Below are 24,881 nucleotides of genomic sequence, written 5' to 3'. Positions count from 1 at the left end.
TTGAATGTTAATATGCAAACTTCTCTTGACAGGAGAATAAAAATGTTAAAATTGTTCACCGACTGTGAAATTGTCTCCCTGCCCAAAATGAGGTCACTATAACAATCATCCAGACTGAAGGGGCAAAAAGTGAAACCGGCTCCCTTTACAGATATTAAAGGACTCACCATCAAAAAAGAAAGGATATTCCTGGATGCAGAAAAGCTGCCTGAGTGGATTACATATTGAGAAACCAATTGCACATTTGAAACTTAAAGGACCACAGTGTGAAGTCTTGTATAAGAAGTAAAGGCATTTGACTCAAACCTTCAGGTGAGATTCTAGTCTGACAGTACAGAGTTAAGTCCCTCCTGGTGGGAAAGCAGTCATGAAAGAACTATGCTAATTAAGACCAAGTCAATCCTAAAGTCCCCCTATTACTTCAACTGTGTATATCAAAGGAGAACATATTTTTCATTTTTTACCTGAAGAACCATGATGATCAAAAACGTATGATGTATATGTGAACCTGAGCTGCCAACACACTTTCACATAGCAAGTTGTCTTGATCGAAGAGAATAAACCTCGAGTTACCCACTGATAGGAGGAAGACTTTCACAAAAACCACTGGTGCTAAGGAAAGTCAAACATCTGATCATAGGCATGAGCTATTATGAAGTTCTGGTACTTACAGCAAGAGTCAAAACTAAGAATTCTTAAATCTGTGAATAAGCTTTATTTTTCCTCATTTAATATTAATATATTTTTTCCAGTCTCTTAAAGGAACCACCATGACAAGCCTTAAAAAAACCACCAGAGCACTGCAATACCCTCCCTTTGCCCTCCCAAACTCACAATAGTCAGAACTATGTTGTTGTGACCCTCTGAACTAGTATTCTTAAATTACATTCTTGTACTCTTAAGTTTTTTAATTTTTGACAGTATGTATACGTTCCGGTTTCAGCCAGGAAACAGTTGGGGTTTTTTCCTACTGATTGCTGTGAAAGGAATGTCAGTAATGCATATGGTTTTGGTTGTTGCTAGGCAATGTTTGTACTTTTCAAGGACTCTTTTCAGCTTCCCATAGAAGCTGAGAAGGAGCATAGACAGAACAACAGAACGGCCAATGAAATATTCCGCACCATAGACATGGTACTCGGTATATACATGGGTGTTGGCGGGGCGCAGGGGCAGATCCACAATCACTGCTTGGCGAGGTACCAATTCACCAGGTGGTGAGAGTTACTTTGTCATTATTATTATTATTGCTATTTTCCTTTTCTCTTATTGTTCTATTAAACTGTCTTTATCTCAACCCACAATTTTTTTCTTTTCCCTTTCCCCTCTTTTTTGCCCATCTTCTCCATGTCCTTCTGGGGAGAATAGGGAGAACTGCACAGCAGCTGCATGGTCCTAGCTGCCAGGTGGGGCTAAATCATAACAATGTAACTGAAAAAACATTCTACAACAAAGTACCCTTCAGATAGCTGTTTCATTCTGCTTCTGAGATCTAGTCTGAGTGTGCCTATGCCCTGCGATGAAGAGAGGACTTGAGGTGAGCAAAACAAAATTTTATAGTCACTGCCGTTATTACATATTTAAACTTCCTTGCACAACATGGTGGACTGAGAACTGTCCAGAAGCTACGGTGGCACAAAAGCTTCTGATCCTTTATTGCTTAAATAAACAGTGGGAAAACTGTCAGTTTAACTGTTGTGACAATTATATTCACTCAAGTATGTTTGCTCTTCTTCAATCAACTTTGTTATTAAACAGATCAAGTTTAAAACAAAAAAGCCCCTGTATATTTAGTTTCACACATAAAAAATAAACCTACGTAAACAGAATTTTAAACATAGAATTAAGAAGCAGCATCTTTATTGTTTTCCCCTTATATCTGGGAAACATCTTAAAATCAACTTTTCCCATTCAGAAAGCTAACATGCTTCCTCAATATTCCTTGACTCACAAGTCAAATACAACATTCAGATTTCTTGGATGCAACTTTTACAGCTTGTCAACTTACAAATGCCATCAATCTTAATTACCCATCCTGTCCACAGGATATGAGCCTATGTGGGATTTAAAATTGGATTAAAATGTTCATGAACTATGAGAACATTAATAACTGCATTACATAACAATAAAATTTCTAAAATTACATTAAGTTCCAAGTGCTTCAATGCTCTGACCAGTCACGAATTATAAGAATAATCTAAAAACACTCAAACATAAACAAAACAATATCATAAAAAGGGATCACTAGCCTGTAATCATCCAGAATCTCTTGCGTGCCCACAAAAGCCTCCAGAACAGGCAACCATTAGCAGCAGGATACTTGGTAGACTGTTTTTGTTTGTTGCCTTTTTTATGAGGCATATTTATTTAATAGTTGTTCTTAGTTTTAACTAGGAATGGAAAATTTTATAACAGAGAACAGTTTAACTGAAAGTGTAATGCACAACAGTTAATTCCCAGCTTTTATTTCTCATTACTAACTCCAGTGAATGCCCTGTTCAGGCTTACTCTGTAACAGCATTATTTTATACCGATCAATTTGGTCGCAGAAGTTAGAGGAAGCACTCATCTTCATTTGTCATCCTCATGACAAATATGACAAATTAAAGGCAAACTGCTGCATAATACTGCCTTTCTAACAAAACATCCAGATGGAACCAGGGAAAGGCCGTAATGTTATTATTACTAGTTTAATCCCTAACAACATCTAAATTACCCAACTCTCTAAAAACGGTGTGAGAGCGCATGTTTCTACCTGCGTGCACGTCGGTGTGAGGTACATACTGGCTATCACTTCATACAGAGAGTGCCATCTACTGGTACTTACTGGTATAATTTTTCGCAGCTTATTAGGTGCTAATGCACCAGCACAACAGAAGGACCAGAAACTAAAGAATGGATGCTTTGTTGTACCCGTTATGGTGGGGACAGTTTCATGCCTACAGCAAATAAACTTTTGAAACCAGCAGCAATGAAAAGGTGACAGAATAAATGAAAACATAAGAGCAGCAAACCAAGTAATGTGATTACAGGCATGAATAGATAGATGGCTTGTCCTTAAAAATACTGTGCACGGCCATACGTAAATAGGTCACCATGAAACTACATAATAAGGTTTGCCTCGGGAAAAACAGAGGAGGATTGCAGTCAATGGCTCAATGTCCACATGGAAACCGGTGATGAGTGGCGTTCCTCAGGGGTCAGTGCTGTTTAACGTCCTCATTGGCAACATGGACAGCAGGATTGAGTGCTCCCTCAGCAAGTTTGCTGACGACACCACGCTGTGTGGCACGATCGACACAGTGAAGGGAAGGGATGCCATCCAGAGGGATCTTGACAGGCTTGAGAGGTGGGCCTGTGCAAACCTCATGAAGTTCAACCAGGCCAAGTGCAAGGTCCTGCACATGGGTCATGGCAATCCCAGGCACAAATACAGATTGGGTGGAGAATGGCTTGAGAGCAGCCCTGAGGAGAAGGACTTGGGGGTGCTGGTGGACAAGAAGCTCAACATGAGCCGGCAATGTACGCTTGCTGCCCAGAAAGCCAACAGCATCCTGGGCTGCATCAAAAGAAGCATGGCCAGCAGGTTGAGGGAGGTGATTCTGCCCCTCTGCTCTCGTCAGACCCCACCTGGAGTACTGCATCCAGCTCTGGAGTCTGCAGAAGAAGGACGTGGACCTGTTGGAGTGGGTCCAGAGGAGGGCCACAAAGATGATCAGAGGGCTGGAGCACCTCTCCTGTGAGGACAGGCTGAGAGAGCTGGGGTTGTTCAGCCTGGAGAAGAGAAGGCTCCAGGGAGACCTTATAGCGGCCTTCCAGTACCTAAAGGGGGCCTATAGGAAGGATGGAGAGGGGCTCTTTATCAGGGAGTGTAATGACAGCACACAGGGTAATGGCCTCAAACTGAAAGAGGGTAGATTTAGATTGGCTATTAGGAAGAAATTCTTTACTGTGAGGGTGGTGAGACACTGGAACAGGTTGCCCAGAGAAGCTGTGGATGCCCCATCCCTGGAAGTGTTCAAGGCCAGGTTTGGTGGGGCTTTGAGCAGCCTGGTCTAGTGGGAGGTGTCCCTGCCCATGGCAGAGGGGTTGGAACTAGGTGATCTTTAAGGTCCCTTCCAACCCGAACCATTCTATGATTCTATGTGAAATACAAAAAACCTGCATTGTTCAGAATGTGATTGCAGAATGCTATTTTATAACAGTGAGGAAGGAGGCAGCTGGAGAAAAGGAATCATAGAATCATTTAGGTTGGAAAAGACCCTTGGGATCATCGAGTCCAACCATCATCTCCACTCTACAAAGTTCTCCCTTACACCATATCCCTTAACACCATATCTAAACAAGTCTTAAACACATCCAGGGATGGTGACTCCACCACCTCCCTGGGCAGCCTATTCCAGTGTCTGACCACTCTTTCTGTGAAGAATTTTTTCCTAATGTCCAGCCTAAACCTACCCTGCTGCAGCTTGAACCCATTCCTTCTTGTTCTATCACTAATTACCTGTGAGAAGAGACCAGCACCAACCTCTCTGCAATGTCCTTTCAAGTAGTTGTAGAGAGCGATGAGGTCTCCCCTCAGCCTCCTCTTCCTCAAACGAAACAGTCCCAGCTCCTTCAATCGCTCCTCATAAGATTTATTCTCCAGGCCCTTCACCAGCTTCGTTGCCCTCCTCTGCACTCGCTCCAGCACCTCGATATCTCTCTTGTATTGAGGTGCACAAAATTGGACACAATACTCAAGGTGTGGCCTCACCAGGGGGACAGTCACCTCCCTCCTTCTGCTGGTCACACTATTTCTAATACAAGCCAGGATGCCATTGGCTTTATTGGCCACCTGGGCACACTGCTGGCTCATGTTCAGCTGCTTGTCAATTAGAACCTCCAGGTCCTTTTCTGCCAGGCAGCTCTCGAGCCACACTTCCCCAAGCCTGTAGCGATGCATGGGGTTGTTGTGGCCCAAGTGCAGGACCCGGCACTTGGTCTTGTTGAAGAACATTCCATTAGCATTGGTCCATTGGTCCAATCTATCCAAGTCTCTCTGTAGAGCCTCCCAATCCTCATGTAGATCAACACTCCCGCTTAGCTTCATGTCATCTGCAAACTTGCTGATGACACACTCTATGTCCTTATCAAGGTCATCAATAAAGATGTTAAACAGAAATGGTCCCAACACCGAGCCCTGAGGGACACCACTTGTGACTGGCCGCCAGCTGGATTTAACTCCATTGACCACCACTCTTTGGGACCGCCCATCCAGCCAGTGCTTGATCCAGCAGATCATATGTTCATCCAGGCCATGAGCAGCCAGTTTTTCCACGAGAATTCTATGGGGGACAGTGTCAAATGCTTTTCAAAAGTCTAGGTAGACAATATCCACAGCCCTTCCCTCATCCAATAATTGGGTCATCTTGTCACAGAAGGAGATCGGGTTCGTCAGGCAGGACCTGCCTTTCATAAACCCATGCTGACTAGGCCTGATCTCCTGCTTGTCCATTATATGACTTGTAACGACTCTCAAGATGATCTGCTCCATGACGTTTCCTGGTACCGAGGTCAGACTGACAGGCCTGTAGTTTCCCGGATCCTCCTTTCTGCCTTTCTTGCAGATGGGTGCTACATTTGCTACCCTCCAGTCCATTGGGACCTCCCCGATTAGCCATGACTTCAGGTATATCATGGAAAGTGGCTTGGCGAGCACGTCTGCCAACTCTTTCAGCACTCTCGGATGTAACCCATCCGGTCCCATAGACTTGTGCACATCCAAGCGGCGTAGCAGGTCACTGATCACTTTCTCTTTAATTGTGATGACCTCGTTCAGCTTCCCCTCCCTGTCTCCTAGCTCACGAGGCTGGGTGCCCAGGGAACAGCTAGTTCCGCTGCTAAAGACTGAGGCAAAGTAGGCATTGAGCACCTCAGCCTTTTCCTCATCCTTTGTGACTATGTTTCCCTCTGTCCCTCTGCATCCAATAAGGAGGGGAGATTTTCCCTCATCCTCCTTTTGTTGTTAATGAATTTATAGAAACATTTTTTGTTACCCTTAACGGCTGTAGCTTGGTTTTTCTTTGATTGTTTCTTTTTGATTCTTTTTTCTAAATCTATTTGCATTATGAGTTTTTCATTCTTACCACTTCAGAACCAAGAATGTTTTCTAAACTGTTTGTGTATAGCATTTAATACAACACGTCCTCAGATACAAAGCCCTTAAGTACAAAAAAAAAAAAAAAAAAAAAAAGAAAGAATTAGTCAGTATCATAACAACAAGTGAACACATAATTCTTCCACACCTCTGGAATAATTACAGGGAAGAAAAGACAAAAATCAGTTCAACTGCATGCACTGTACATACAGGAAACAGGAAATTGTTGCCAACAATTTCAGGAATCTGGACACAAAACTCTCACTAATGCAAGCATCATTATTCAGCTAAAATTCAACACAACCTGGGCAGCCAGACAACCTGGGCAGCAGTGGTGAAGCTGGCTTCTAATCAAGAGACTATTATTAAAAGAAAGTGTTTATCTTCCCTTAGAAGAATATGTATTACAGTGCAGTGAAATGGAAAGCTGTGTACATATGAATATAAACCATACATATGTGTACCTGTATGTAATATGGAGAATGTCATTTACTGCTATGTAAGAATATAGACCACCATTCTTGAGTTAGTAAACAGCTATCGCAATATGGAACAAAGTTGTCATTACTACGTATTGCGAACAACTGTGTCCAGTTCCAAACTCTTCCTCACATACTCGCCATACTGTGTTTTAACAAATACATATAAGCCATATATCCTGCAAAATAAACTTCTTCCCAAAAAACAGACAGAGGGAAAAAAATAATGAGAATTATAGAGTCTACCTCCCATTTTCATCTTCCATTTCACATAAAAGCTACTTTGGATACTTTATTAAGATATGATGAGAATCCTTATATTTCTCAAAGATAATCTAGTCCCTCTCAGTTCCTTCATGTTGTACTGTGATGCCTTACTATCCTCGTTGTGACAGAAATACTGAAAATGCTTTGGTAACTCATTCCACATAGAAGGCAAAATACATGAAAGCACACACACACATGTATGCTTCACACTCCCTGACCTTTTCTTAACGTGACTTCTTTCCAGTTTTTTTCTCAGGTATTCTCCACAACTTTCCCATAGTCCCAAGAGCATGTGGTCTCTAACATTTTTCTTTTAATTCTTCTGTTTCAATTTGTATGAGGCTTAGTCTAAAGTAACTAATCTTACAAAGTAAATCAACGAGCAACTTTTCCCTGGCATACAAAAACAGTAAGTCCACTTAAATCCTGAAGTTTTAAGAAATTTTGTTTTGCTGAACTCCTGTTTCTATACCAGTGTTGGTTTTCTTCTACTCCTGAATATTGTTCCCTAATTGAAATATATGTAAATAAATTAAAGTATTAAGAATGACAAATACAGTAACATCTGGTCAGACAGCTGGATGATCCAACACATCAGTGAAGAAGCACTTGACATCTGAGGAGGAAAGGAAAATCACACACAATTGCAAGTTTATAGTGAGAGGTAACTAACCATTGCAATGCAGGTGCAGCTGTCCCAAGAAGTAAGTCATAAACACTTCCATTTTGAACAATCACTGAGAGACCATCCTTACAATGCTAATTCATCACAGTCTTAAAAACCCATTTTGCTGAAAATTCTGGCACAGATTCAGAAGTAGGGGTGAAAGGTCAGTGTTTCATTAACTGAACCAACTCAATTAAAATTGTAGTTTAATTAAAAAGTCAAGATGATCATAAAAAATCCCAGGTCATCCGGAGAACATCACTAAAAATCTCAAACATCCTGTGCTTAATTGGCAGTAAATTTTTTGATCTGGTCTATTTAAGGAGTAGCAATCCACTGCAAAACACTTAAATGCAATTTAATACAACAGACAGAACTCCATCAAATTTAATCTAAACGAATACAACTTCAAGGTACATCAAAAGGCTGGCAAGCAGAGGACAGGTATATGTCTTCAGTTCTTAAGGAAAACAGGACTTCCATTCAGATGCTTTAATGTGTCCTCCACAGGAGGCAAGTGTAACGATACTATAGGGAAAGATCCCACACAGGAGGCCTTGACATTATGTTTTCAAATTTATAACTCAAATTTTAAAAACAAAACAAAACATAAAAACACCCAAAACAACAACAAAAAAACCCCAACCCCTTTTTTTCCAGAAACATTTGAGCATTGCTGTACAAGCAAGTCTTCTACTAAACATGTACCATACTAAACTAATGGTTTTCAAACATGTTTGCATGTTTCCTATTCAAAAAATAACAAGATGACACTAAAGTTCTGGTATACCTCCTATTTCCCTAAAAAGCAAAGAAACCCAAACAAGCAAATGCTGCAGTTTTCCTGCAAACACTATATTTGGTAAAATGGAAATATTCACCTTAAAAGACTACATTTGCATTCTTGAAGAGGTACCCTCAAGTGGTGTATTTTTTCACTGAGTGCTGACAGTGTCCAAAGGAAATAACAATATGGTCTCTGCTTTCCATTGCAGACATTTAGAAATAAGTGGTGTCCAACACCTTTCCACCAACATTGCTTAGCCCAGCAGAAAATGGAGAAATTAAAGACAAGAGGGGGAGGCAAGGACTGCAGGACATAATTCAAAACCCTGATCATACAGCAGAAATATCTCAGCAACATTCACAAATTACTAGTAGATGAGTCAGAGTTTTAGAGACCTTTTTTTTAATCAGTTAAAGTATTTTCATAGGAACATTTTTACACAATTCTGTTGAGGAACTAGAAACTCGCCAACACAATAAAATTAAAACTTGCTGAATCAAAATTTTTACATCAATCTGGCGTGATACCATCCTTAGTTCAAAACACCATACGCAAGAGAAAACGTGTATGAAATCTTATGAAAGATAAAACATGCACATTTTATTAGGTATTTTTGGAAAATATAACAAAAATAATTTTATAATTCCAGTGCCATTAAAAATTACTCTTACAAAGAGCGCCTATTACTTTTGCGGCCATTAATATAATGTGGCCTAGCACAGGATACAGGTACCCAAAAGAACTAAACATTTCCAGAAAAGAAAATTTGGCCAAGCCCAAAACCAACCTCTAAAAACATGTGCCAAGGCTGACAGGCCTTCCAACCCTATGTTTAAGCTATTTGGTATACACTGTCTTGTTCCTTTGTAGAGCACTGAAAAATTGCATCTTACATTATAAAAAAGAATAAAAAATTTTAAGAAGAGGGATATTAACTGGTCCTGTTTCATCCAGTTTGAAAAGAGACAGGCTGTAACACTCTCCTAAGTATGTATGGCCTCCCAAAGCAATACAACAAAAGTACTATTTTAAACAAATTCCAAAGCCATAAACAATTCATAAACACAGTTTATAAACTAAGAGCAGAGGAGGAGGTGCGGCCGAGTTAATAAAATGGAAACCTACTTCAGAAAAGCTCCCCGGTTGCTGCAATGCGATTGCAAGAGGAACACGCGTTGAAAGGAAGCTGTTAGAGCCCCACCACACAGAAGACAATGTTAGAACCACACTTACTGTACAACTCCGTATCTGCCTGGTCAAATAAGGCCATCTGGAGAAACTAAATCACTTTCTGTCTTAGAGACTAGTTTCACCAGGTCATGATTGATTTCACTAATGAGAAGTCTGTGGCAGCACGTATACTGGCTTCCTACACAGCATCTGGCTGTATAGAAGACCGATAGAACCTAGACTGCAATAATAAAATTCAGAATCATAAAAAAAAAAAAAAAGAATTCTACCATTTTAAATAGCATCTGATCCTAAAAACACTGCAGTGTTTAATTAGTTTCCAAGTAATTTCTTTGCACTTTCTATTCTTTCAGAGGACCTAACAGACCTGCACAGTCTTCGTTTCTGAAACTTAACTACTAATGCAGTTCAAGTGGGTAGCTACCCTTTATGCCATTAAAAAGAATTTTCCCATTAAGAAGAAATTTCTATGACAATGGCAGGAAAGTTAAAAAGTAAGCAAGCATCAAATACATTTTTTGCTACTTTGAAAATGCAAAACAAAAGACCTGAAATCAGCCTTCCTATCAATGACTTAGTCAAAGACGCACTGAAAGGCTGCAAAGTACTCTTTAAGAACTTGGGCTTGCCATGCACAAAAAGCAAGGGGTAATCTAATAGTCTTTGTACATAATTATAGAAACAAGGGAAGAAGAATTTTCACCACTAACTTGACTGCATAGTATTTTCCAATCCCAAATAACTTAGCATTTTGGGAGGAAAATTTTCATGTAAGCCACATTTAAAACCCATAAAACTAGGAAGCAATCTTAAAAAGGGGTGGGGTTTTTGTTGCTGTTAAAATTAAACAGTTAATAGTAAGCCAGTGAAGTTGCCTATCTCCATTACATGCTCCTCATTTTTCAGTCGTTCGGGTAGGGTTTTTTGTTTGGCTGGTTGGTTGGCTTGGTTTGTGCCTTTTTATATTTTCTTTTTTCTATTGTCAACCAAATGTACACCCAAATGTCCCAATGTATTTGATGCATGCTGACTTACACAGCGAACTAACTGCTTTACCTTTTTAAAAACTGATTATTCTTCCTCAGTGTATGCTGAAGCATTAAGTTGAGGAGACAAAGTTAACTCCCAGCTACAGGATCAAAGGAGAAGGCTACTGTGAACGTCACTTCCAGAGAAGCTGAACAGCAGTTCCTATATGTAAACCTCTTTTCCATGGCTCCTGTGTCAGTGTGTATGGACCCAACACGGAGCCCCATTCTGTGTGGTCATGGATGGCTTTCCATCCACACCATCTACAGAGAGCTTAGATGCCTTAGATAATCTAACACTTCATTCCAAGTACAGGCAAGTTTTCCATAACACTATATAACTTTTAAGTAGCATTCAAATTTCAGAGCTTTGTTTAGAACTAATTTATGGATTTCAATTCCCTTTTTATCATGTAGCCACGAAACTACCTTCCTCCCCACCCCCAAGAATTTGTTTCAACTATATATTTTAGTCTTTTGGCAATTTTTCCCATAGTGTATCACAGGGTATTTGGCATCTTAGCACCAGAGAGTGAATATCACTGCTGTAAAGAGCTCCCACCGTATTATAAACAAGGCTGAGGTCAGATCAAACCACTGCAGAGACTGGTCATCCAGTCAATATGCTGATGCAAACCTCAAATTATGGCTCTCATAGTGTGTCTCCATCCCTTTCTGTGGCAATCTTTTGAGACACATATAATATAGAAAATAAAAGTGTTCAAGAAGAAACAATGTTAACTATGCACTAGGTGGGTCAACAGACTTACTCGATGTTGGGATTTTTTTGAAAATACATATCATTATCACACATGGCAACAGAAACCCTTGCCAAAGGGTTTGCTTGCCAAGAGCAGCAAAATATTTAACTTAGGTTCTTCTGAATTAACAAGAATTATAGTCCTTATTATATCACAATTGCTGGTGACGAGAATTACAATGTTGATTAGGAAAAGGATTTTTTTTTTCTTCAAAAAGCTTTGTGATGATGCACACCGGACAGTAAGAAACTGAGAAGAAATTCTAATGAAAATAGAAAACAATTTAGTAATAACCTTTCTTTTAACTTTTGTATCCTGATGTTGTGTTTTTTACAACCTTCCTTACCTATCCTTTTTTTTTTTTAAATTTCAATTGGAAGTTTTCCAAAAGCTGTTCCTTTCCCTCCAATCAAAACATAAAAGCATTACGCTTCAGATCATATTATGCTACACCCATGTTAGTCAACTAGGGAAGTGCTGAATGATAAAAATAGCTAGTAAGACCTATTTGTGCTTTGAAATCCTCCGCGTCCTCTTCCCTATCACTTTTAGGTTAACTCTTGACCCATCAAGTCACAATGACTATTAAGGTTGATTTAAACACACAGAGTGGGTGGAAAAATTCCTGCAGACTACAGTGAGACTTGAACCAAATGCACACCTATCAGTCCCAATCTAAGACAGCTTCAGGTGACAGTGCTGCCAAAAGCACCAGCCCTACCTTCACCCATTCCCCAACTATTTATTGCTGTTTACTTAATACTTTTTCTAATATCAGCAACACCATCAGTTAAGTTACATCAATCGGATACGGCAACTGATCTAGATTAAAACAACTGGTTTTTTCCTTCCCAGAAATGGAAGCTATATGTAAGAGATTGTCTGGGTAAAACTCTCCCTCACCACTTAACATCATTAATACACATGCTGCTGCTAATAAATAAAATGACAAATTTTGCTCTGATTGAAGTGCATGCTATTCTTCATCTCCTATGTTATTATGAAGAATGTATCCAACCAGCAAGTCTACGTTAGAAAAGGCAGAATTTTTTTTTTGCATCACTTTACTTTGGTATTCAAGCATTGCCACATTGTGAATTCCAAGTATATTGATCTCAGGAAGAGCCTCTTGAACAAGGCTAAAGACAGGAAGAAAATAAGGGTGAGTTTTAGTTAGTATTAAATTGTTGAGAATTTCATGGCCCACCAAATAGGTACATACAGACACTCGTGAGCATCTTAAAATTTGTGAGAACTTACTGCTAAGAATTACTGCGTCTAAATCAACATACTACACAGTTAAATACACTTATTTACCAACATAAATACCTACCTATCACAACCTATTTTATAATACTTTGTACATCCCAGTATTACACACATACCTAGATAAACTGATATGTACAAAGTCAACGAATAAGTAAGAAATGACCTACTTAGAGAAGGCTAGAAGTATCTTCAGCTTTAGCAGACACATACGTAAATAACGATCAGGCTGCTACATTCTCATTACTTGTGAAAACTATAAGATATTTTAAAAAACACATGAACAATATTTTTAACCATATTTTGACATGGATCCATGGTGAATGCAAGGACATACAGTCAACAACACTGCACCCTCGAATTGCTACTCAGACACATAAAGCATTAAGCATCAATGTACTGCAAGTTATTTACATGCTGATGTGCTTTGCTAGTTCAGTGTGGAAACATATAAAATATGAACAGATGTGCCATGCAAAACCCTAAATTTGAGATTAAAGTTAAGGATTCATTATTCCTTAAGTCACTAAATATAAATCCACACACAAGCACTATCCCTCCCCTCTCTGACTGCCTTTGAAGAAAGTTTGGATACAATTAAATTCTTCACAGGCAGGAGATAAAACAAAAGCAAAAAAGAATAAAATTAAAGAGCAAATACAAGATGTTTTCAAAACAAACTATGGCATTTTTCCAGATTAATTAGTTTATCCTAATTGAAAGGTTCTTTTTTTGATATTTAATAACACTTGCTTCCCTTCTGATTTGTGGTCGTTGCTCACTATTCACAGTTACTAGGCTTGGTGAATCTACTAGGTTAAAAGCCATCCAAACTATCCACTTTAAAATGGCACATCTTTTTAATATTTAAAATGACAGACTAGCACCGACTGTGTTATAATTGGAGCGATAAATACTTCAACACAGTATGTATGCAAGTTGTGTTTGGAACAGTTTCTTAAATGACAGTGTCTCTATGCTATAGATGTAGCACCTTTAAATAATCAATTTAATTCAAAGCAGTCCTGGGAAGGATTCATTCACTTACCCGTATCCAGCTGTTGGCCTTCAATTCCACAGGGTTCTGTGGTTCACTGCTGTATAGACAACATAAGCACCACATCAGAGTCTTCTGGCTTTCATCTGCAGGGAAAAAAAGCAAATAAGGATACATTTAGAGGGGAAAAAAAAAAAAAAGAAAAATCAAAACACAGACAGTATTACACACAACAATCCCTACCCATCCACAAAACTTCAGGGCTTTAGCCCTAAATATCAGTCTCAACTCATAATGTTTCTATTCTACCAGATTCACACCACACATTTAATATTATTCGTATGTAGTTCTTGTGTAATCATTTCCTTCAAAAGCGATTTAAAAGGTATCAAAAGAGTTCAAAATCTATACAATATTGAAATGGTCTTAAGAAACTTGCATGACCTAGTGCTTCATTCACATAATACTTGCAGCTGTCATCAATGAACTTTCATTTCAGTATCTAAATAACATCATTAATAATAAACAATAAGCAACAGTAGTAAAATAGTTATTACATTGTGTCCAAAGCTTGCACAACTAAAGAACGCTCACTTCTGAAAATTTTAAGTATTAAATAATTCATAACAAGAATGTAAAACATCGAGTTTTCTGTAAGAATATATTAAGATTCTCTATGCTTCAGGAAAATTAAATTTCTGTAGACAGCAGAATAGCTAAGCGCTGATTGAAAAAAAATTCTATTGCAATTTTCCTGTTCAGCATCAGATTGGGTTTTACTTAATTCTAACCCACTGTTGGAAATGAATTGCCTTCTCTGAAAACCTACTATACTGAGCAATACTGTCACTGCTCAGATGCACAGATACTATTATAGTGGAGCTGATTATTTGAAGTAAACAGTTGAAGAGCCATTTAACTCATTATTATTTCGCACAACTTTGTTTTTCAAAGGCACCTTTTTTTTTTTAATATTCTTTGGCAGATACCAAGAGTTTCTACACCGAATTTCATCCCAGAATAAAACTGCATGATTGTAATAAAAATTATGAAAACTGGATGTAGCATTGTAGCTCTGATATCATAGCCACTTAGTAAATTATATTATTGTTAATAATAATACAAACGGGAATAGTTTTAGAAATTATATTAGGATACAATTTGATTATCAAGCCCAAAAAGTGATTTTTTTTGTTTGTTTTCTGTGTATTTGTTATCCAGGATGCAAGAAACAGTATTATTTAGAAGTGCTTTGCTGGCAAAGCCTGAAGAAAAAATAAAAGTTCCATTAAGTAATGCCTGTATTTTCACCAGGTGATCAGAGATGTTAATATTGATTTAAACCAGTATTCCTCAATAAATGTCCAAGAAGCCTGTAGGCATTACTGGCCTCCCACTGACTAACATCTCTGCACAGAACTGGTTTCTCAAACATACACATTTAAAAGACTACAATTGGGGGTATTCTGCCATTGTGTGTTTGGGGATTATTTTTAATACGGATTTTTACAAGGCTAATAATTTCCTACTTGTTTAAGATTGGAGTTAAAGAAGATATCTTGCATACTGCTCTGCAGAAATTCGAAGTATCCTTATACTTTGACTGTAATTACATCCAACAAGCATTCAGACATCGTCACCAAGAGGCAACTCTATCTCCCTAAAAAAATCATTTGACCTAAACTTTAATATGAAATTATATGGGAGGAAAAAGCAAATAAATGCTGTTTTGTTTGTTTAAATGACAAAATGATAGCCATATGTTTCTTGGAAAACAAAGATTTTAAATATTATTCATTACTCATACTAAAATATTGTCTGCTTATAAAGTCTGTCTTTTGAGATAATTTTAAATTATACGAATTATACCTTAAAAAAAAAAAAAGTCAAACTATATAGAAAGAGATGGGGAAAGAAAAATCAAGTCCAAATCTCCTATCCCAAACAAAGTATACATAGTTCAAATGTTCCTTCTTTTGACCCATTCTGTTTATCTATGTATCTACAGTATGCCATTAGGTCATTTTATTTAAGTTATGGTTTTCTTTCTACTTAAAAAAAAAAAAAAATAGAGGAAAGAAGTGAAAAAAATTATGTAACTGCTTAATTAGACTTCTGGATGAGAAGACTTTTTGCTACACATGATGATTTGCTGCATACTATAAAGTAAATTGCATATATTATTGCCTGTCAGAAATGTAGATCAGTATGATGAAAACTAAAATGATGAAAACAAGGCTTAGATAAATGACATACTAGCACACTTTGCCAGCACAATGAGTTTACACAGATAGATACAATCAAACCTCAACCTAAGTGAACCAACTTTTATTTGTGTCTTAGCTATGCCAACAAGTCCCAAAAATTAAGGGACTTTTAAAGCTTGGCAGTTTTCCCAGTTAAAATTACTTTTTGGCTACAACCAAAACCAAAGTAGCCTCCCATTGATTTGTGAAAAGTAGGAAAAGGGACTATACAGTCTTCTTGCTGAAGTACCTAATGACACTCTGAGGACCACTCTCAGGTTCACTGTTTTCTTTTCAGAACTGCTTTGTAACTGGGGATTAAATATGGAAGATTAAGAATAAGGGGGGACAGATTTTAAAATAATTATGGCAGCTGCGAAAGATAATCACATCAAAAGACCAAACACAAAAAGCTACAGAAAACTTACTGGTGGGTTTTTTCCTCCCATTTTTCTAGTAACCATGACCCCCATGGAAAACATACCACCATGGTATGCACTGAAAACCATTATCAGGACATGAATAAAGTCATTTGATCTTATTATGGCATGAAAGAATACTTGCTACACAAATAAATACACAATTAATATATCCAGAGGAATAAAATTGGTAACTCAAAGGTGGAAATTATATCCCCAAAAAGGTCAACAATTATCTACCGGACATATTAACTAGGTTAATATTGTAACTCCAACTAAAGGAATAAAACTTTCCTGTAGGAAATTTAAGACAACTTAGAAGCCGTTTTGTTACAACAAACAAACAAAAGCCCAAACCTTTATGGTGAATCAGACTGCAGTTCTTCCCTGCCAATCTCACATCAAAAATTAAAAAAAAAAGAAAGAAAAAAAAAAAGAAAAAACAAAGGCAATGTTTTTCTCATAATACAGTGTGGTCTCAATCATCCTATGATACAGTTAGTTTATAAATACCCTGTCATGAACAGGGCCAGATGCAAGGAACTAATAAGAAAACCCTAATCTTACAGCCAGAAATATTCTTTTTAGAGCTTGTTGTAAAGTTTTATTGAAACATATCAGAAAATGTTGATCAGCTAAAATAGAACTTTCTGTGGAAAGGGATGCATACATAAGCATGCATGCTCACACACATATACTGACATACAGAGCCACCAAGAAATTCCCCAGCATTTATAGTATTAGTTTGGGATTCAAGACATTTGGGCTCAAAACTCAAACCAGGGGGGTCCTACTGAGAAGATAATCCCCCAGCCCACAGAAAAAACATTGGAATTCCTTACCAAGTCTGAATTCCTCATGTATCCCTTGTGGTTTAGGACCACAAGTACAACCACAAGATTTTCTTCAGTTGTGCTTCCTTCACATTAGCATTCTAAATAAGGCCAACTTGGTCACCTCCTGCTCAGGAGTGTTTATGAGGAGATTATTTTCCCTTGGAGACCACGCTTCCTGCACTGAGTGGTCAGCCACGTCAGCCTCCAGCACCAACAGACATTCATCTAGAGGCGATAGGTATTGTGGTTTGGACATGATGCAGAAGTATGTCTTTCCTCCTCTATTTATTAGTATGAAAGACTGAATTGAACAAAATTAGTTCCTTCTTCTGTGAGGGTGGCCTGGTCTCTGACACAGGCATGAATGAGCTATTTATCCAAATGAGAAATTACATGAAACCCACTTGAGAGTCAGGATCTGCTATAGTCAGCAATATCTTAAAAAATGTCATCAGAAGTAGCGCCAAACAAAATTAAAATCTGCTGAATCTAAAATGCCAGCAGTCCAAAGACCACTCAGGTGGCTCTAAAAAGAGGAAGTGGTGGGAATGTATAAGCAGACATCTTCAGGTCTATCGATGTCAGAAAATCTTGTTGACCCATCTCTAAGCATTAAAGTGAAGGATTCTATTTTGAGCAAGTGAAGTTCTCTGAATGGGCTTGCTTGCAACTTTGCGACACAAAAAACCCAATAGTAAAACTATTCTTTTGCAGCCTTCAGAGGTAATGATCAGCTTGCAGTAAAAGTGCTTCTCTTGGTTTAGAAAATGCTGAGAGATACCAAAGAAGAGGAAAGAAAAAGAGGAAACCAAGAACGTATTGCTGTGATTGTTGTGAAAAGGAGTCAAAAGCAGAAACAGATGGCTTTCAACTTTGATGAAAAATATAGAAGCAGCTACTTTCTATACCACAGAATATTTTCAGCTCAGAAAAACTGATGGTCTAAAGACTTGTATATTCCAAACAAAAACTTAGAACAGCATATGTGTAATTGTAAACATCAACAGTTATCAACATTCTCAAAAACCGAACTATGATTTAAAAGGGAAACATCGTAAAAATAAGCTCTATAAAGTATGAAAAGGCTTTTTTCAAAAGGTGCCACAAAAGTACAGTATTTGCTGCTCGGCAAAAGTGATCTATGTTTAAATCTATGGATCCTTCCAAAATCTTCCTTTTAGAGAAGTGCTGACATAACATTCATCTACCATGTGTTTTGCAGACAAGTTCATTCTGCCTGTGCATGCAGCTGTCTAGAAGAAGAAAAAGCCAAACCAGACAACATATGATCACTTTAGTCCAATGCTGTGCTTGACTGAAAAGGTGAACTTCCAAGTGAACACAAAAACTGCCCTTTCCTATATTTCCCCAAAAGGAAGCATAAAGCAGAAGAGAAAAAATGCAACCCTCTTTTTGTAGTGGTAGTAGCAGTAGGACACTGGCAAAAGATTATTTAAGGGGCTCACAGAGAAGCTTAGAATTAGTTTTCTGCTTAAGAGTAGATCCCGAGTCATTTATTAACATCTCAATTCCTGAAAAATGTACTGGAACTGCTGGTGAGGTAGCACAAGTACTGTCTCCTCCCTCCCAAGAGGAGGGAGGAGACACTCCTCTTTATTCTCACATACATGCATGTACACTACCAGTAAGAGGCTTTTGGATTTTTGTACATTTTTTCCCTATGTCACCACTTCACTGTTTTGCTTTTGATTCCATGTGCTAGTTTGCAAGATGGGGAAAACACACATTAAGAATAAACTCAATAAAAACAAACACAGTCATAACTTAGTACAGTTTTATGCTAATAAAAAAAACCCAACTCAAATATCAGAAAAATTAATCCTTCTATATTACCATATATAATACAATATTCTGATGGATAACTGGAAGAAACTTCTGCTGGAAGTAATCTGAAACACTAGATTCTGTACATTCTAAGAACCTAACAAAAATGTAATGAATACAAGAAAATAAGAAAAACGGAAATCATGACACACACAAACACTCACTGGTTTTAAAAGCCACTGCTCCCAAGTCAAGATTCTGTAACTAATCCATGAAATTAATTAGCTCCAAAAGTAATTTTAAGATTTCTCAATGCCACATATTTTAAATAACCTGGCTAACCTTTCCATCTCAAAATTTTACTTAAGTAAAAAAGAATGTTGTGCTTTTATGGAAAAAAAAATCAAAGTATGTAACAAGTTGTCTTTTCCTAATTCATATAGAATAAAGTTTATGAAACTGCTGCAGAAATATCATTACACGTTCTTACCATATCCTATAACAAAAGGGTTCCAACAAAGCCTTCCTAGAAGCTGGCCAATTAAAGGGAACTGCTGGATTGCTGCAATTGAATCCTGTTAAAACATAAAAACAAACAAAAAGATAATAAATATGCTGCACATCAAAAGTAGGTTAGCAGGACTGTTAATGACACAGATTGTTGTAAATTACAATCCAAATGGTTTTGCTGTGAAATGCTCTGGAAGCAAAACACCTGCAGGTATGTAATAAAAGCAGAACTTCCTGAAATTGGCTATAATGTCATAATTCAAAATAAGTTAAAGCTTAAGTAAGTAGTTTTCTCACCTACTACTTAATTATGGTAGAAAATTTGCTCATTTGACTCACATCCAGTAATCAGAAAACAGTATTAATAACCAAGATTACATAATAATAAAAGTACAATCAAACTATATTTTTGTTGATCCTCATTGCTTTAATATACCGTCTCACAGAGTTTCTGAATAAATGAACATGTACTGTGGCATAAAACTGAGTATGTTTCTGTTACTTTCACTTGCTTTCTTTAAATTACCTTACATAATGACTAGTCCCTAACAAACTGCAATTTAGCTTTTAAGAAAATAGAAAGCAGCTTCACTATAAAAAGTAGTAGACAATGTAGTTCATATACAACCCTGTGTAATCAGTCTTATTTTTCCATTTTTGTAGCTTTACTATCTCATAAATGAAGGCTTTTAAAAATGGTGCTGTGCTGAGATAGCATGCAAGTAGCGGGAATGATAACCATCTCCTGCTGCTGCAATAAATTCCTTACATTTGTCTCACATTTGGGGCTAGCCCTAGACTTTCTGGGGCCATATTCACAAGGTCCATTTCAGGCCAAGCCTCAGATTACTTGAAGTAGCAACATGAAAAATAGATATTTTTTGTTTCCCTCTTAAGAAAAAGACATATATAAATATGGGAAGAAACTTCACTCCCCAGAAATCTTTTATTTAAAAGTTAAATTCAGTTCAGAAAAAAATAACTCCGCAGTCTTTAGATAAGAAGAATATTTAATAAGAAGTACTTCCATAAGAAGTCAGCCTCATGCCATAACGCAATATTTCTAAAGCTAACTATACTGAATACACATACTGAAAAAGCCAAGCTCAGAAAAAACATATACACAACTAAACATATCAACAACCAAACTTAATTTTTAAAAAAAAGCACTCTACTGAGTGTAGGCAATAACTAAATTACTAAACACAACAGCCAGCAGCATATGCCAAGGGTCTGACCATTCTGCTAGAATTCACTGCATGTGCCACAACACTGGGGTTAATGTGTCAACAGACTCTCTAAGATTTAAAGGATCAGTTACAGTTTTGCATGTTAAGGCCTTTAAATAATCCAATTTATGACCTGACAACCAGAGTCAAATTCTTGTTTATTTTAAAGAGTTTTTTAAAGAGGCTAGTGCATTGGCTGGGAAATCTCACGTGACAACAACCAATCAAGAAGAAAAAGCTCCTTTGGCAATAAATCAGGGAAACAGGAAGCACACTCCTGTTTGCATTACCTGTGACTGTTTCCCCAATTTGCCTCTCTGATCCAGCAATACATTAAGTCAATAACACAAACCTCTTTGCTACTGTTAGCTTCTGTTTTGTCAAAACATGGTGCAGATTGTTTCTGAGGACGTCTTCAAAACAGGTCACTCTTCCTTTTAAAGTTACTTACCATGTGTTTTAAAGTTTCGTAAACCTGACGCAGAAACTCCTGGAGCTGAGGCAAGTGAAGGCACACATCCTTCTGTGATTCCAGCGTGGTGGCTTGACCCCATTTAATAGCTTTATCCAGCCAATATTCAAAGTCTAGTTTGGGCACCGCAGTGTCCTGGGCCATTCCACAATCCTGAAAAAAAGATTATAACTCTCCGTCAGGCAGCACTAAACACTGGCTTCAAACCAAGAATGGAAATGGGAAGAAGGATATCTGCTAACTTTTTGTGTTTGCATGCAAAGAGGATGGGGGGTGTGTGTGTCTTTGCATTTACATCTCATAAGTGTGACAATTTTCTTTATAGTAGTAAAAGGGTAAAATAATAACACCATTGTAACAAAGTAGCAAAGGGCACACAGTAATCAGTAAATTACCTTAGAATATACCGGCCAGCTGTGTCTCAGGCTTTTATTATCTGAATTTGTCGTCACCAATATTTCACTCAAAGAATATTAGAATAATATGTATACATTTATTTAGAATGCTTTGCATGATGAAAAACTGAAAATGTCCATTTCAAGATAAATGAAAGCATTAAAATAAGGCTCAATCAGAACAAAAGGGGTGAGGGGGCCTCTGCTTGTTTTATGTTCCATATTTGTAATTGATCATTAGTTTTAAGTGCAAAAGAGTATTCTCCTTAAGGGAAACTAATAAATTTAGTATTTCAGCTCTGTTTTTCTTATTATTATACAAAGGAGCGGGAAAAAAATATATCCACATGCAGCTTTACATACAAGTTGGTTCTGAATAAAAGCTGTTCCATATATAATCTATAACCAATGGCATACTTCGCTGTAAAAACTGTGTCTTTGAGAGATGAGCATTATTGCCAAACCAGAATGTTAAAATCTAACCAAATTGTCACAGTAAAAGACACCAAAAAAAAACCCCACATTTTTTCTGCTTTCCTATTACATTTTTCGTTGGCAGAAGGATAGAGAATAGCACAGCAGGCACTACACCAACCTTTAAATCTCTCTGAAAGAAACACCTCATAGGCTGAAAGAGCAAACGAGCTCTTGCAGCCATTCTTTGTTCTTTCTGTCAAGACAACTGTCAATTAACACACATGTGGTGGCAGTTTTCAGAAATTAACAGTTGCCCACTTGGAGACAAATTCAAACACCCCTAGAAGCAACAGAAATCAGTGGATATTTACCTTCGTAAGCTACAGACCTGGAGCTACAGACCAAAAAAATAAACTTGAACCTGAGCAGCAGCCCTTCAAATCAAGCTTGCTTTATCCAGCTAACCCTTACAATCATGTCATTTATATGGTATGCTAAACTGAGCCAGATAAAAGTCTGAAGAACATTAATGAACCTGTTTAATTTCTACAAGTAATAAATTTAATAAATACCCCATAATGAATCTCAACTATTATTTGACTTTGGATCCAGTCCAGCAAAAAAAAAAAAAAAAAAAAAAAGGTAAAGCTGTTGTCTTGCCAGAGTTCAATGCACGTTTGTCCTAAACAAAAGTAATGTAAGTAAAGCAAATGCTTTTGTGTCCTTTATCATGGTCCCATTTCTACCTGCAACTGGTGCTATCAGCAGAACCCATAACAGACCTGTGCAGTGCCAAGATCTTACTGATATTCTACAAGCATCAAAAACAGGCTGAGAGACTTCACCATAGCTCTCTGAAGTGACATAGGTCAAACACCCAGCAGTAATTAGCCATCAAACACTCTTATCATCACAGGGACATAATAAAGCCTTTAAGAACAAATCAAAGCCAGGAACTGAATTTACACATTTGAGTAAATTAATGAGCTTGTCTGATGTTGCCAGGTAAGATTAATCCTCCTGCATAACTGAAAAATAAATCCCCTAGCACAATGGCTCCTAAACCTTTAAGAAAAAGGGAAAAAACATGAAGGAAAAAAAAAAAACAACAACCCAAACCAAAACAAACAAACAAACCAACCCAAAAAACAAAGCACAGACACTCCAGCATTTTGAGGCTAGTCACATGAGTTAACTACATATTAACAGAGGATCCCAGGTAAGCAAATCAAGCAGTCTCATCTCCTATACCAAGCACCTGTAATTACTATTCCAGTATAAAAAAACGCACAGCCATCACAGGCTGAGGATGGTCTTCCCAGAGAAGCTGTGGATGCCCCATCCCTGGAAGTGTTCGAGGCCAGGCTGGATGGGGCTTTGAGCAGCCTGGTCTAGTGGGAGGTGTCCCTGCCCAAGGCAGGGGAGTTAGAACTAGATGATCTTTAAGGTCCCTTCTAACTCGTACCATTCTATGGTTCTATGATTCTTCCATCCCAGCTCCACAGTAAGAAAGGTGTTTTACCCCCCTTCTTAATTACAGCTAAATAAACTGGATTGCTGGTCCAGAGAGACTCCTTAGCAACACCTTAGCTGATCCAGAGCCATTGCCTTATAGAAAAAATTGTCAAAGACTGTACATTCTTTTTTAACTACAACCAAAAAAACCACAAAAAAACCCAAAACCAAAAAGGAGAACATCAGCACAAATCATAAAAGAAATCTTAAAAGTATATCTGTTCTGTATGCTGCAAACTGCAAGTGTGCATTTTTAACAGTTTCTGATAGTTAATTCCCTTAAGATATCTGTCCTGAGTATCTTGGATATGAGTAAAGTACTGTCCCATCAACATTGTACTAATCACAAAAAAACCTGTCGTTCATTCACTAAGAAAAGAAAGTTGTTCTGTGTTCAGTGCTATTCAAAATTGTCACCTGACATGCAGTATGTTTTTCACAGTTGTCTTGCTCTATGAAAGCATAAGCAAAGGACTTGCACCAAAAAAAACCCAACTCCACTTTCTAGAGTTCAGACCTTATCTTCAGAAGGATCAATCCTGAACTCGCACCTTTCACATAATTTTCTGATGAAACAGAAAGAGTGCTGTTTCTAAAACTGAGTTCAGAAATTTTAGATGCAGTCTAATGCTTATTCACGGATGAGTTTATGGGCAAAAACAGAGGAGTCAGTTTTCCATCCTGTTTCTAAAGTGGATTAAAGGACAAATAAATGTATTTTTGTGTGCAATTAATTTTCTGAAACTGCTCAAGATACCATCAGAAATAAGGAGCAAGTGATCTATATGACTAATAGAACAGCTAACCCACAGTGCATATCTGTAATAAACTGTGGTATATATACTGAAAAAAAAGGGGAAATAAACCATTAAGGGTGACGTGAACAATCTTTGTTTGCACTCTTTTTGGGGGCTGGAGGCAAGGTTGAGCACTTATGTAAAGCTTTATAAAAGAACCACTCCTGCCTATTCAAGGGTAGCAGAAGCAGAATCCCTTACAGCAACTACTAGAAACTGAACATAGATTTTCAAAAATTATCATCACAAATTCTGCAAGTGCAAAAAATATTGCTATCATCTGATTTGGGATACAATCAATTCACATTTTATAAAACTTAATCCTGAGGTCTACACAAAGGTATATTAAAGTGACATTTCCAAGAATTGCTGCGTTGTTCATGTAGGCCATTGGCCTTTGTTCAGCATTTTGTATGTGCTTCAGCACATCATTGATCAAGACCATGTTTAACTTAATAGGCACTAATATTTGGCTGCATAGCTGCATTGCTACCTTGCTTATGCCAGATTAAAGGAAAACCAGAAAAAAAAGAGTTATTCCAAGCACCTGTTCTATTTGCAATAGCATGATTTTTTAAGCTGTACTTATGCATTTGCTTTCTTTACAAGCCTCCAATGAAATAGTTATTTTATTGATTGTTTATTTTAACTATAGCATTTAGTCCTGAAAAGAGCAATTTT

At 37.5% G+C, this 24,881-nt stretch overlaps 1 protein-coding gene across 1 annotated transcript in view; it reads right to left on the bottom strand.

The window, feature by feature from the left end:
* Positions 1-21,220, bottom strand: part of FANCC (FA complementation group C) — a 67,868-nt gene extending 46,648 nt beyond the window's left edge. Inside the window, exons 1-3 of the mRNA XM_063320431.1 lie at positions 21,056-21,220; positions 19,356-19,440; positions 13,631-13,725 (exon numbers count right to left, since the gene is read on the bottom strand). Coding sequence (XP_063176501.1) covers positions 13,631-13,725; positions 19,356-19,440; positions 21,056-21,220 — 345 coding nt within the window. The remainder of the gene's footprint in view (positions 1-13,630; positions 13,726-19,355; positions 19,441-21,055) is intronic.
* Positions 21,221-24,881: the final 3,661 nt, after the last annotated feature.

Source organism: Chroicocephalus ridibundus, chromosome Z (genome assembly GCF_963924245.1).
Source record: "Chroicocephalus ridibundus chromosome Z, bChrRid1.1, whole genome shotgun sequence".
Lineage (NCBI taxonomy): Eukaryota > Metazoa > Chordata > Aves > Charadriiformes > Laridae > Chroicocephalus > Chroicocephalus ridibundus.
This window is presented reverse-complemented; position numbering and strand designations above follow the sequence as displayed.